This window comes from Hemitrygon akajei, chromosome 7 (genome assembly GCF_048418815.1).
Source record: "Hemitrygon akajei chromosome 7, sHemAka1.3, whole genome shotgun sequence".
Taxonomy (NCBI): Eukaryota; Metazoa; Chordata; class Chondrichthyes; order Myliobatiformes; family Dasyatidae; genus Hemitrygon; species Hemitrygon akajei.
Window position 1 is genome coordinate 89231682 of NC_133130.1, and position 15908 is coordinate 89247589.

General features: G+C 43.8%; 1 protein-coding gene across 12 annotated transcripts in view; it reads right to left on the reverse strand.

The window, feature by feature from the left end:
* The window catches only part of LOC140730654 (ras and Rab interactor 2-like), a 175909-nt gene that overhangs the window by 19126 nt on the left and 140875 nt on the right, over positions 1–15908 (reverse strand). For all 12 annotated transcript variants that reach the window (XM_073051402.1, XM_073051400.1, XM_073051391.1 and 9 more), the window contains 2 exons: positions 7525–7616; positions 5989–7110 (listed from right to left, as the gene is read on the reverse strand). In XM_073051402.1, the coding sequence (XP_072907503.1) occupies positions 5989–7110; positions 7525–7616 (1214 nt within the window). The remainder of the gene's footprint in view (positions 1–5988; positions 7111–7524; positions 7617–15908) is intronic.

Genomic DNA, 15908 nt, shown 5'->3' on the forward strand with positions numbered 1-15908 from the left:
AACCCATGTCCTCTGGTTTTTTTCTCCCCCAGCCTCAGTGGAAAAAGCCTGCTTGCATTCACTCTATCTATAACCATCATAATTTTATATACCTCTATCAAATCTCTCCTCATTCTTCTACACTCCAAGGAATAAAGTCCTAACCTATCCAACCTTTCTCTGTAACTCAGTTTCTCAAGTCCCGGCAACATCCTTGTAAACCTTCTCTGCACTCTTTCAACCTTATTAGTATCCTTCCTGTAATTAGGTGTCCAAAACTGCACACAATACTCCAAATTCGGCCTCACCAATGCCTTATACAACCTCACCATAACATTCCAACTCTTATACTCAATATTTTTATTTATAAAGGCCAATGTACCAAAAGCTCTCTTTACGACCCTATCTACCTGTGATGCCACTTTTAGGGAATTATGTATTTGTATTCCCAGATCCCTCTGTTCTACTGCACTCCTCAGTGTCCTTCCATTTACCTTGTACGTTCTACCTTGGTTTGTCCTTCCAAAGTGCAATACCTCACATTTGTCTGCTTTAAACTCCATCTGCCATTTGTCAGCCCATTTTTCCAGCTGGTCCAAATCCCTCTGCAAGCTTTGAAAACCTTCCTCACTGTCCACTACACCTCCAATCTTTGTATCATCAGCAAATTTGCTGATCCAATTTACCACATTATCATCCAGATCATTGACATAGATGACAAATAACAATGGACCCAGCACTGATCCCTGTGGTACAACACTAGTCACAGGCCTCCATCAGAGAAGCAATCCTCCACTACCACTCTCTGGCTTCTCCCATTGAGCCAATGTCTAATTCAATTTACTACCTCACCATGTATACCTAGCGACTGAATCTTCCTAACTAACCTCCCATGTGGGACCTAGTCAAAGGCCTTACTGAAGTCCATGTAGACAACATCTACTACCTTCCCATCATCCACTTTCCTGGTAACCTCCTCGAAAAACTAACAGATTGGTTAAACATGACCTACCACGCACAAAGCCATGTTAACTTTCCCTAATAAGTCCCTGTCTATCCAAATACTTGTAGATTCTATCTCTTAGTACTGCTTCCAATAATTTACCTACTACTGACTTCAAACTTACCAGCCTATAATTTCCTGGATTACTTTTAGAGCCTTTTTTAAACAACAGAACAATATGAGCTATCCTCCAATCCACCGGCACCTCACCCATAGATACCAACATTTTAAATTTATCTGCCAAGGTCCCTGCAATTTCAACACTAGTCTCCTTTAAGGTCCGAGGGAATACCCTGTCAGATCCTGGGGATTTATCTACTCTGATTTGCCTCAAGATAGCAAGCACCTCCCCCTCTTCAATCTGTATAGGTTCCATGACCTCACTACTTGTTTGCCTTATTTCCATAGACTCCATGCCAGTTTCCCTAGTAAATACAGATGCAAAAAAAAACCATTTAATATCTCCTCCATTTCTTTTGGTTCCATACATAGCCAACCACTCTGATCTTCAAGAGGACCAATTTTATCCCTTTACTATCCTTTTGCTCTTAATACACCTGTAGAAGCTCTTTGGGTTATCCTTCACCTTGACTGCCAAAGCAACCTCATGTCTTCTTTTAGCCCTCCTGATTTCTTAAGTATTTTTTTGCACTTTTTATACTCCTCAAGCACCTTGCTTGTTCCCTATTGCCTATACATGTTATACATCTCTCTCTTCTTCTTTATCAGAGTTCCAATATCCCTTGAGAACCAAGGTTCCTTATTCTTATTCACTTCGCCTTTAATCCTGACAGGAACATACAAACTCTGCACTCTCAAAATTTCTCCTTTGAAGGCCTCCCACTTACCAATGACATCCTTGCCAGAGAACAACCTGTCCCAATCCATGTTTTTTAGATCTTTCTCTTTTCTTTTCTGAACCTCAACCCGAGGACCAGATCTATTTTTATCCATGATCAAGTTGAAACTAATGGTGTTATGCTCACTGGAACCAAAGTGTTCCCCTACACACACTTCCATCACCTGTCCTAACTTGTTTCCTAATCGGAGATATAATATTGCATCCCTCTCTATATTGATTTAGAAAACTTTCCTGAACACATTTTACAAACACTAACCCGTCTAGACCTTTAACAGTATGGGAGTCCCAATTGATATGTGGAAAATTAAAATCCCCTATCACCACAACTTTATATTTCCTGCAGTTGTCTGCTATCTCTCTGCAGATTTGCTCCGCCAATTCTCACTGACTATTGGGTGGTCTATAATACAACCCCATTAATGTGGTCATACCTTTCCTGTTTCTCAGCTCTACCCATATGGCCTCGGTAGACAAGCCCTCTAATCTGTCATGCCTGAGCACTGCTGTAACATTTTCCCTGACTAGCAATGCCACCCCCACACCCTTCATCCCTCTGCCTCTATCACGTCTGAAACATCTAAACCCTGGAACATTAAGCTGCCAGTCCTGCCCCTCCTGTAGTCAAGTTTCACTAATGTCAATAATGTCATAATTCCATGTGTCAATCCACGCCCTCAGCTCATCTGCCTTCCCACAATACTCCTCGCATTGAAATATACACACCTCAGAAGATTACCACCAACACACGCAAATCTTCTATTTGTGACTTTGCATGAACTTTTAACATCATTTATTTTCACCCCTGCTCCACTATCTGCTCTGTCACTCTGGTTCCCATCCCCTGCAAATCTAGCTTAAATCCTCCCCAAAAGCACTAGCAAAGCTCCCTGCAAGGATATTGGTCACCCTATAGTTCAGGTGCAACCCATCTCCCTTGTACAGGTCCCACCTGCCTCAGGAGAGGTCCTAATGATCCAAAAATCTGAAATCCTGCTCCCTACATCAGTTCCTCGGCCACGTGTTCATCCTCCAGAGCATCCTATTCTTACCCTCACTGGCACGTGGCACAGGTAGCAATCCTGAGATTGCCACCCTTGAGGTCCTGCTTTTTAACTTCCTACCAAGCTCTCTACACTCACTCTTCAGGACCTCCTCACTCTTTCTTCCTACATCACTGGTAACGATGTGTGCCATAACATCTGGCTGATCACCTTCCCACTTCAGAATGCTGTGCACGCGATCAAAGACATCCCTGACCCTGGCACCCGGGAGGCAACAAACCATCTAGGAGTCCCTGTCACGAGCACAGAACTTCCTGTCTGTACCTCTAACTATCGAGTCCCCTATCACTACCGCTCTCCTCTTCTTCCACCCTCCCTTCTGCACTGCAGAACCAGACTCAGTGCCAGAGATCCGGCTGCCGCAGCTTGTCCCAGGTAAGTCATCCCCCCCCAATAGTATCCAAATCGGTATACTTGTTGTTGAGGGGAATGGCCACAGGGGAGCCCTGCTCTGCCTGCCTTTCCCCTTCCCTTGCCTGACGGTAACCCAATCACCTGTGCGCTGCTCCTTTGGCATAACTGCCTCCCTGAAACTACTATCTATAAACTCCTCATTCTCCTGAATGATCTGGATGGTCATGCAGCTCCTGTTCCAGTTCCCTAACGCGGTTTGTTAGGAGCTCCAGCTGGATACACTTCTTGCAGGTGTCGTTGTCAGGGAGACCAGAGGTCTCCCTGACTTCCCGCATCCTGCGAGAGGAGCATTCCAACATCCTCCCTGGCATTCTCTCTACTCTAAATAAAAAGAACAAAACTTACCGGAACCTACCCTCGCCTCTGCCTGTTGAGCCAAAGCTGTCCCACTCTGCTGCCTGCTAGATATGGCGCTCGCCTTTTTAAAACTTTGGCGCTCTTCTGGCTGACTTAAGGAACAATATTCAACAGACATTATGCACTACAGCATAATGTTTCAAACAAACTGGCAGCCAGGGAGCAGCTGAGCAGCAAAGCAGACCAGCAGTTAAAAGGTTAACTGGTGGTATTTACTTTGCTGCCTCTGGCAGTTACTGAAGTTGTTAAGCAATTCAGTTTTTCAGTCTCTGCAAAATGCTGAAATCGCCAACTCTGAGTGACATCATCCCCTGGCGGGGGATAGTATTGTGCTGATTATTTTTAGAATCTGAAATCTCGTGCCTGGTGTTCACTTCCACTTCTATGGACTATGTTTTGTTGAAGATTATTAGCTCTTCCTTTAAGTATCGGTTTCTCCAAAGTTAATTGATTTCAAATACAGAAGTCATAGTAAAAGTAAGGAGCACAGATAGGCTAATAACTTACAGGCAACAGAACCCGTCTAGGTTAAACTCATTTCTGATGAGGAAATTTTCCTTTCAATATGAGATCTGCAGAGCGATACTTGCATTTTCTATTCCCATTTCAGAGTTCAATCTCTCCATACCCCTGAAATTCTGAGATCTTTACCAGTTACAGTATCCTAATAAATGGAGCTACTTTGTAACATAAAAACACAAGTAATAAAGGAAAATTTTGATCAGACTGCTTGTATCCTGTTTAAAAAATTGCTAATTCTGTTGTTTATCATATGGTGCTATGCTATGTCAGCTATTCTTATGCCAAACCTCTGTGGTTTAGAGAGGTTGTCACACAGTGCTGTCAAGGGCTGTTTAGATCCAAGAGACGGGCATATAAGGCAAATCTCCGAAGGGGAACATTTAAGCAGCACAATAAACAAAGTACTAGTTTTACCTTTTGCCTAATTTAAACTAGCACAGTGCACATTTTCCTCTCGCTCACACACTTTATATTTGTTGAAACTTTTAGCTGCCATCTTTGCCTACTAGTAGATCCCCTATTTCATCAGTGCTGCTACAAATTGGACAGATAAAGTAACAGAAACATAACCCAGACAGTTCTTCCATGTATCATCTTTCCTTCTATGCAAGGCTTTCTTTTGATACTGCAAGTACAGATCAAATGAGATAAAATACTATGAACTTTTTGTCATTAAGATGAACGACTGTACCTGAGAGAGTAACTCTGCATTTCTCTCCACAGATGCTGCCTAGTACTTCCAGCAGTATTTTGTTTCTGAATAGATATTATTAAATAGATGGAAAATGTTTCCTATCATTACAAGAGAAGGTCTGATTCATCCACTTCAACTTGTCTGACTTTTGACAAATTATCTGAACAAATCGTTACAAACAATTCCCTACTCACTTAGCTCATTACAGAAGCAGTCTGGTAGAGTTAAATAAATTATATAACATTTTGTCAGAAGTGAAAACTGATTAAAAAAAACATTGATTTCTTTTAAATTTGTCTCTCAGATGAATGATTATAACAGATACTGATTGACTATCAGTTATAAAGTCTTCATGAACAATGGAAAGCACTTTCATGCATTTCCTAAACACTGAAATTAAAAACATGTTTCGCATTCAAAAGTAAAACCATATTTAGTTATATTGTTTCTAGGCTCAGAAATATCACAGTAGAGTTCTTATAATGTAGCCACATAATAAAGCAGTAGTTATATTTCTCTATAACTTCAGAGACTTTTTTAATTAAAAGATTTTGACACATTGCCTTAATTATTTTTTTCCATCAGTTTCCAAGGGTGGCACCAGATTGGTCTAATGTTGAGAACCCATTAAATAAACCCCCTAATGGACACAACCAACAAGAATCAAAGGTGAACAAACATTATTTGTGCACAATATGATGATGCATTTTCAACTTTGTTACAGTGACAAAACCTGAATAATTTTAATGTAACTTCTCACACTAGCTTTCTATGGCAGCAAATAAGGCCTCTTCTAACCAAAAATAAAGATTGTCCAAAGGCTATGGCACAGCACACTTGGTGATATAGTACTCTTTAATCCCATCAATTACAGTATTTCCTATTCAATCAAATATCTAACAATAATAATTTCCACAAAGAGGAATGTTGTTCTCCCTGCATTGAGATAGAGCAATCTTATTTCATGCAAAATAATTTGCAGAAATCAAAAGTCTTCAGGATTTTTGCTCATCACATTCATGTATTGCAGCAAGAGACCGCAAACTCTCAAGTAACTTATGAAACTAACAAGGGATAACAGCAACAATGTGCTTACCTATTTCATCTTCTGGAATGAGAGACTCAATTGGTGGGTTCAGTTCTGAGCTCTGGGTCAAGTAGATTTTAACTTGGGTCATGAACTGGCGAATAGTGAGCAGCATGTCTGTGCTGGAGACGTGGCAGTCCCTGTTTTCCTTGAAGAAGTTGATGTAGTCCTGGATCAGGCACCCAAAGTATGTGTGCTTGTCCTGGGCCATCTCTGCAATTTTCTTCACCATCCTCTTCTCTGGAGTCATAAAGGAGCTGAACACGCCACTCACTTTTTGAATGTGCGTCTTTACAATTTTTGGGAAGACGAAGGACCCGTGCCTTTTCTTCTTTGGGGTGCAAGGTGGGGGGTCAACCTCCTGATCGCTCTCAGCATCAGAATCTTCCAAGCTGCTGTTTGTGTCACCTTCGTGATTGTATGGGCAATTGCGCTCAATGTCCATAGTGCTAGAATCCGACTCCGTAGATGTGGTTGACATGCTCATGTCACTCAGCCGCTGTCTGTCTTTGATTTCCTGGATCTGTGCACTAATACTTGTAGCTGATCTCTCACTGCTGCAAGCCACGTTGTGCAACATCTGAGCCTCGCCCTTGCTTCCAGCAGTTACTGCCTCTTCTGCTGTGCAATCAAAAGGTTTCACTGCAGTCTTCAGCGGAGGTGTCGAATTTCTTTCTATTTCCGAACTAGTAGCCAGCTTCTTGTTGCGAGGTGGTGGAATTGGAGTCACTTTTGAGTCTGGGAGCTTGAACGTGCCAGTGTCTTCACCCGCCTGGTTGCTGCTTGTCCTTGTGCCACTTGCCCGGTTCATATTCGTGCTCAGCCGTGGTGGCGGTGGCCGAGGAGGAGGGGAATAGGGCCTGCCTGTCTCCCTGGTTTTTGAACACTGCCTATTCAGGCTGCTGTTAAGATCTTTACTGTGCACTTCTAGAAAAAGGGGATTTATAAAGCACAAAGCACCATTAGTCTGGCTGCATTCCAGCTCTGAAGGCGTTCGTGTTCGTATGGAATGTAGTTCATTGGAGAGAGAGTGCTGCTTCGTCTCTGTGCAAGTACTGCCTTTGCTGAGAGGACTGGTAGGAGGTGCAGGGCTCTTGGCTACTCTCTTGTACACAGGAGAACTCCAGAACTCTGAAACAAAAGAATGCTGGAAAGTTCAGAACTGATGAGTTTTAGTTTCCAAACAGCATATGTTATTATGGATTAAAAATTAACCCCATAAAGGAATGTGTTATTGCTGGATTAGAAATTAACTCACAGGGCTAGTCACTGAACAATTGCTAGTTTTCCCTCAAATGTCTCATTATCAACATGTGAATAATTCAGTGACACACCTAAAAATGTGTTGTTATAAATTAATCATACTTTATCCAAAACATTACCGGATGTAACCAAGGTAATAAGACATTTGATTTTGCATTCAAAAGGGCCAAAGTCTGAATACACCAGGGAAAACATCTTTGGTCACGTCTGTCTACAGACAAAGGCTGCTGGGCTCATATTCTCATACTTCGTGCAAAATATAAAGACTTAAAGCGTACTTACCCAGACCCAAGAAAGCAATTGCTTCCAATTCTGTCTCTGTCTTCGCAGTTCTGATTCCATGAGGAAGTTTTAAAGGGAAAGGCAGCACGTCCCTTTTTCCAAACAAAAAAAAAGCCACAACTGAAGCCAAATATTGAACCCACATGAGGTTAGTCATCTAACAGAGAATATTTTGTCCCTTTGAGAAACCAAATACAAAAAAATTTTGAGAGTCCCTTGTTTTGTCTGTAATCATTTATACATTGTTTGGTACTTTGAAAAGTATACAAGGGTTGAGGCAGGTATTCATGCCAAGAAAATTTCCAGTTTCATCAGACTATAATTTACATTAACTTGTTTTGTGCGGCTTCAGGTGACTGGATCAAATGAGTGTGTGAAGGGTAGTGAAACTAATTTATTTTTGAAGAAAGCATCACTTTGCCTGTGGAGCCTCTCATACGATAAAATGAAATAAAACAAAATTAGAAATACTCAGCTTGCCTGGTAGCATCTGTGGAGGGAGAAAGAGCTAATGCTTTAGGTTTGATGACCTATCATCAGAAGAAAGATGCTGCTGCAGGTCTGGTTGTGCTTCTCTTTAGCGATGGACCAGAGGGAACCATTTCACATCTCCACTCTGCCATTTAGTGAGTCTTTAGAAATGCATCCCGAGCATAGAGAGCCAGTATCTGGCCTCTGATCTTCCACTGAAAATTCTGGTTCGAAATACATTGAGGAGCTAGATGCACTTCATATCTGGCCCTTCAAATTTGTGCCAAACCCAGCTCCTTTTATTTGAAAGGGGCCACTAAAAGTAAATGAAGGTGAGTGGTTTTATTTCTTCTCTATCTTGCTTAGTATTTTAAAATTTATTTTCACAACATGAATTTTAAATAAATAGATTTAGTTTCTTGATTTAAGAAATTATATTTTTCTTTTACCGATCTCAAATACTTTGACCATCAGAGACATGTAGAAAATGCCCTGGATAGCCTGATCCATAAATAGACCATATGTGGGTCAGGAATGTGGGTGAGTCTCAGTCATTGCTTGCTGATCCCAGCACTTTGTGGGACACCTGCAGTAGTGAGAACTTGAGTTCAATTACATCTGTCAGGCTGAATTAGCAATTTCACTTACGAATCAGCCAGCAGTGGAGGAAGTGTGAAAGCAAGGCACAGGCCAAATCAAACAGAATGCAGCATAGTTGTACTGCAACCCTTTCCACAGATGTTACTGCCTGCACAGTATTTCCCATTTTTTATTGTAGCGGGTAGTGTTCAAATATATAATTTGCCAGCTCAAAAAATTCATTAATCAGACACACCGCAGGTACAAATTGCACCTGTACAGTTGCTGCTGATAATATTACTGGGACAAGCTTACAGAGGGATTAATACTGCTGCCACCCGTGTGGCATTTTGATTGGCAGGCCCTGAAAACCCACTTGTCCCACCAGCAAGTTAATAAAATGCAGAGATTATTTTGACCTGACCACGGGAGAATGACCTTCATGGTTAACCTATAAGAGCTTATGATACTATCAAGAGGAATCTATCTTTTTTCATCAACCACGGGCAAGGTCAGATCTACAGAGATACCGTGGAGAGTATTTTGACTGCTTGTGGCATGAAGGCCAATGGACAGCATCAGAAAAAGCTGCAGAGGGTTGTAGACTCTGCCAGCTCCATCGTGGGCACTGGCCTCCCCACCACTGATGACATCTTCAAAAGCCGACACCTCAAGAGAGCGACACCCATCGTGAAGGACCCTCACTGTCCAGGACCTGCCCTCTTCTCACTACTACCATCACGAGAAGGTACAGGGGACTGAAGATGCCCACTTACCCCTCCTTCAATAGATTTCTGAACGGTTCATGAACCCATGAAAACTACCTCACTATTTTCCTCTCTTTTTGCACTATTTATTTTTAATATATTTATTACTGCAAGTTATGGTAATTTTTTATGTACTGCACCATGCTGCTGCCACAGAACAAATTTCATGACACACATCAGTGATAATAAACCTGATTTTGACTCTAATTTCAAAATGTTAAAAGGCAAATCGCTTCATAAAAGCTGTAGAAGAGATACAGCACAGGAAGGGGCTATTCCTCTCAGAGTCAGAGAAGTACAGCACAGAAACAGGCCCTTTGGTCCATCTAGTCCATGCCAATTAAACTTCCTACACCTCTTGAGCTACACTAGGACCATAGCTTTCTATACCCCTACTATCCATAAACCTATCCAAACTTCTATTAAACCTTGAAATCGAGCTCACACGCACCACTTGTACTGCCAGCTCATTCTACACTCTCACGACATTCGAGTGAAGTTTCCCCTCATATACACATTAAAATTCTCACCTTTCACCTTTAACCCATAATCCAACCTCAGTGAGAAAGCCTGCTTGCATTTAACCGAACAATACCCCTCGTAATTTTGTACAGCTTCTTTATAACTCAGGTCCTCCAGTCCCGGCAGTATTATGGCCATCCCTGTCAAAATCATGTTCCAATCAAACTTCTCAGTGTGGCATTGTATCCTTTTAAACCATGATACATCACGGAAATCCTGTTTGAAATACAATGAAAGGTTCTGCTTCTACCTCTGTTTTGAGCAGTGAATTCCAAATCCCCACCACTACTCTGATCAAAAATTTTCTCCGCTCTCTTCAAATCCTTCTACTAGTCTGCTTTTTCACTTCTCTGCTGATGAAACAGAGCAGAGCAGAGACACAAGAGAGACTGCAGATACTGGAAATCTGGATCAACACTCACAAAACACTACAGGAACTCAACAGGTCAGGCAGCACGAAGGAAGGAAATTAACAGTCTATGTTTCAGGCCGAGGCCCTTCATAAGGACTGGAGAGGAAGGGGGAAGACTGATGAATAAAAGAGTAGCATAAGGGGAAAGAGCAGGAGCTGGCAGATGATAGGTGAATCCATGTGAGGGATGCCCAGAGGGTGAGTGGGAAGCTGGGAAATGATAGGTGGTGAAGGCAAAGGGCTGAACGAATCTGATAGATGACAGTAGACCATACAATGAAGGCAAGGAGGTAGGAACCAGAAGGAGGAAGGTGAGGATGATGGGAAGTTTGTGAGGCTGAGGGAGGTAAAATGAAGGAGTAATGGGGCCACAGGGATAAAGGAAAGGGTGGAGGAAGAAGAGAGTGGCTCTTGAAAGTTTGAGAAATCAATGTTCATGCTGTCAAGTTGGAGTTAGCCAAGACGGAATATGAGGTGTTGCTTTTCCGATCTGCATCGGGCTTCATCGTGGCTGTGGACGGACATGTCAGCGTGGGAATGGGAAGTGGAATTAAAATTGGTAGCCACCAAAAGATCCTGGCTCTTGAGGTGGAAGAAGCAAAGACACTCAGCAAAGTTTTCCCCCTATCTAGAGGAAGCTGCACTGGGAGCATCAAATAAATAACCCCAACGGATACACATGAAGAGGTGTCTCTCCTCTAGAAGGAATGCTTAGTGCCCTGAATGGCGGTGAGGTAGCAACAGGTGCAACATTCAGTCCAGTTGCTGGGATAAGTGCCTAAGAGGGTAATTGGTGGGGACTCTTCAGTCTCTCTTCCTGCCTTCCCTCGACCATCACTCACTGGCACTCATCCCCCAATCACTGCAATCACCTCCCCACCATCTCTGCCCAGCCCCCCTGGATCACAGCTTAGAATCAGCGAAGGAGAAGTATGTCGACTGTTCCAGCGACTTAAGACCCGAAAATCTCCAGGCCCAGATGGGGTCTCCCCCTCCTGTCTACGAGCCTGTGCTGATCAGCTGGCTCCCATCTTCACTCAGCTCTTTAACAGATCTCTGGAGCTGAGTGAGGTTCCGACTTGCTTCAAGCGCTCTACCATCATCCCGGTCCCCAAGAAACCCACCATCACAGGACTGAACGACTACAGACCTGTCGCACTGACATCTGTAGTCATGAAATCCTTTGAACGCTTGGTGTTGAACCACCTGAAGACCCTCACCAGCAGCCTGCTGGATCCCCTGCAGTTTGCCTACCGGGCAAATAGGTCAGTAGACGATGCAGTCAACCTGGGACTGCACTATATCCTGCAACATCTGGATCATCCTGGGACCTATGCTCGGATGCTGTTTGTGGATTTCAGTTCGGCGTTTAACACCATCGTCCCTCATACCCTCTGCTCCAAATGGTCTCACCTTGCTGTGCCACCTGACCTCTGCGATTGGATTTACAGCTTCCTGACCAACAGAAGTCAGCAGGTAAGGATGGGACAGGTCACCTCGGATATTCGAATCACCAACACCGGCGCCCCCCAGGGGTGTGTCCTCTCTCCACTGCTGTTCTCCCTCTACACCAATGACTGCACCTCCTCCAACCCCTATGTGAAGCTTTTGAAGTTTGCAGACGACACTACCATCATCGGACTCATCCAGAATAGTGATGAGTCTGCATATCAACAGCAGGTGGACCAACTGGCGCTCTGGTGCAGTTGGAACAATCTGGAGCTGAACACGCTCAAGACAAAGGAGATGATAGTGGATTTCAGGAGACATCCCCCCGCTATGTCTCCCTACACAGTCCTCAGCAGCCCTGTGTCCACCGTGGAGAACTTCAGGTTCCTGGGAATCACCATCTCTCAGGATCTGAAGTGGGAGCAGAACATCAGCTCCATCCTGAAGAAGGCCCAGCAGCGGATGTATTTCCTGCGGCTCTTGAGGAAATACGGTCTGCTTCAGGAATTGCTGCTGCAGTTCTACACTGCAGTCATTGAGTCTGTCCTGTGCACCTCCATCATTGTGTGTTTTGGAGCCGCCACCAAGCAGGATAGAACCAGACTACAGCGCACAGTGAGGACTGCCGAGCGCATCATTGGAGCCTCCCCGCCCTCTATTGTGGACCTATACTCTTCCAGGTTGAAGAAGAGGGCGGGGAACATCATAAAGGACTCCTCCCATCCTGCGCACGGACTGTTTGATCTGCTTCCGTCTGGTAGGCGCTTCAGATCCCTCCAGACTAAGACTAATAGGCACTGGAGAAGTTTTTTCCCTACTGCGGTCACTTTGCTGAACAGTTAACTGCCGGTTAACTGTCGGCTAACTATTACTTGGATTGCACTACCTGTATGTATAATCTATATTTTCATTTATATCTATCATTATTATTGTTATGAGCAGAGAGACAACATCTGCCGGAAGTAAATTCCTTGTATGTGCATAGGTACTTGGCGATTAAAGTCTGATTCTGATTCTGATAAGTGCCTAAGAGGGGATGAACTCTGCAGAAAGCGGAGAAGGGAGGGGAGGGAAAGATGTGCCTGGTGGTGAGATCCCAATGGAGATAATGGAAGAGGTAGAGAGTGATATGTTAGATATGGAGGCTAGTGGGATGTAGGTAAGGACGAGGAGAACCCCAACACTCTTATGTTGGGTGGGAGGGAAATGGGATGTCAGCAGACATGGGAAATGGATGAGATGCTGTTGAGGACTGTATTGATAGTAGTGGAGGGGAAACCCTGTTTTCTGGGGAATAACAGGACTTTTTGGATGTGCTGGTGTGGAAAACCTCATCTTGGGGACAGATGCAGTGGAACTGAGAGAAGGGGATGGCACCCTTGTAAGTGACAGGTTGTAAGATGTACAGTCAAGGTAAATGTGGGAGGCAATGAATTTGTAAAAGGTATCTGTCTCGGGAGCTGCAGACAGAGAGATCAAGCAAGGGGAAGGAGGTGTTGGAGATAGACCAAGTAAATTCGAGGGCAGGGTAGAAGTTGGAGGCAGATGTGGAACTGATGATCTCAGTAGGGACGCCGGAAGCAGCGCCAATGCAATCACTGGGGCAGACAGAGAGTTGAGAAGCATTATCAATGTGGAAAGCTTCAACTTGGTAACAGATGCAGTGGAGATGGAGAAACTGAGAGAAGGGAATGACATCTTTGCAAGTGACAGGTGGGAAGAGGTATAGTCAAGTTAACTGAGGGAGGCAGTGACTTTGTTACCAGTGTGGACTTGGAACATGAACTGTTCCACGCAGCTGACACAAAGGCACGCACAGTTAGGGCCCACGTGGGTGCCATAAGGGCAAGTACTAGTTCTGCTAGCTAGAGGAGGGTGGTGGTGGAGGGGAATTGTTTGGGTCTGTTGCCAAGAAAGTGCAGAGCCTTAAGACCTTCCTGATGGGGGATGGAAGTTCCGAGGGACTGGATGTCCATGATGAAAATGAGGCTGAGGAACTCTAAGTTGTTGAAGTGGTAGAAGGCACAAGAAGTGTCACAGGTGTAGGCAGGAACAGACTGAGTCAAGGGAAAAAAAATGGGGTAGAGATACAAAGTCACAAATTCAGTGGGGCCAGAGCAGAAAGAACTGTTTAATTATTTTTATTATTCAATATCTCCCTTCAAACTCCTTTACTCCAGACGATGCAGCTTTCCTAACTTATCCTAAAACAGAAATTAAGGGGTCATAGTAATATGTTCATAATCAGCCACATATCCTCCCAAGTGTACCAATCTGACATCAAGTTTGCAAACGAGAGGTTCAAAATATAAAGCAGTAGATTTGGGAACATTTAGCAGGTCAGGAGGCACCTGAGAAAGAGAACAGATACTGTTCTGATGGAGGGTCTCTGACCTTAAGTATTAACTCTTTTTTCTCGTTTACCTGCCCAATGTTTGAAGGACTTTCCATCTTTATTTCAGTCTTTTAGCATCTACAGTTTTATTGATTTTCAGATTTAAAACAGAGCTTCCTCTATTCCACCACATTGTTGAATTTTATCCAAGAAATAGCAATTTATCCAATTAAAACCTTTTAATATTCCCTTAATCCTCATAGTCTCCCTCTCTTAGATATTCATTAAGAACCACAACAGCAGAGGGCATCTACTTCATCTCTCAATGAGAAGTAACCAGAGGTGAATGCCTCTTGGCAAAGATTAATGTTTATTCATTTAGGCAACTGGCTGATCACCAACACTCCCACAGCTGGCTGGGCAGCAGTCTACTGGTTAAGTGAATGGTCCGAAAGCCTTCTTTTCCTGAAGTATCAATGTCAGCTTAGCTTAGTAAATGGCAGGGAAAGGTTTAAAAACTAAGATGGCAAGCTTGTCCTCACACGGCCACGTGCATGCATATTGCTGTTTGTACAGCTGAATTTTTTGGCCACCCGGTGCATCTTTTCATAGAGAGGTATGCACTTCATCACATATAAATCAGTCTCCCACAGTGCAACTGGGAGCCAAATTCAAATTCCTCCTTCGCTACAGCTGTATGTTTCCCCCAAAGAATGAGAGGCAGAAACGGCTTGCTCCACATCTCATTAACAACACCCATCAAGTGCTAAGGGATTTAGCATACTACCAGCAGTCTAAATCCCTTAGACATCAAGAAAGCTGGAGCTCTAGCCTCATCTTACTCATTAGTGCAGCAGTTAACCTCCAATATTGGTCACCCCCAATAAAACAGTGATACCCCTCTATTCAAGGGGACTTACCCTCACTGCCTCTGTGTACCCAACAATCAGCCACCCTCTCAAATATCAGGCACTGTCCCCAAGGATCATCACCTGCTGACTTTCCTTATAGAACCCCGTGTCCTTCTTTCTTCATCTCCCATTAAAGCATTAATTAAACACATGCCTTTCTGGTCTGCTTCTCATCAGGACATCACAGTCAGTGCAAATTGGTAATAACATCTCTGCCTCACTGGCAGTCAGCACAGGCACAACTCAAGTGCGTGTGCTTAGCCCAATGTTCTACGCTCTGTACTCATGAGTGTATTGCTAGGCACAGCACAATTGACCAATCTCAGGCTTACAAGGAGTGAGAGAGATCAGCTGGTTGATTGGTGATGCAACAACAACCTTGCACTCAGTGTCAGCAAGACCAAGGAATTCTTTGTGGATTTCACAAAGACAATTTCTACAGATATTTGGGGCAGAGCATTCCAACTGGTTGCATCGCTGCCTGGAATGGAAGCTCCAATCCACGGGATTGAAAGAGAAGCAGTATGTTGTAGGCTCAGCCAGCACCATCACAGGCAGAAGCTTTCCCAGCAAGGACATCTTCAAAAGGTGGTTGCTCAAAAAGGCGGCGTTCATCACTCAGGACCCTCACCATCAGGGACATGCCCTCTTTTCATTACTATCATCAGGGGGAAGGCACAGGAACCTGAAGATGCACACTAAATGTCTTAGAATCAACTAATATTTAGAGTAGCACACACAAAATGCTGGAGGAACTCAGCAGGCCAGGCAGCATCTATGGAAAAGAGTACAATCGATGTTTTGGGCCAAGACCCTTCAGCAGGACTGGAGAAAAAAAGATGAGGCATCAGAGTTAAAAGGTGAGGGGAGGGGAGGGAGAAACTCAAGGTGAAACCGAGAGAGGGAGGGATAAAGAGCTGTGAAATTGATTGGTGAAG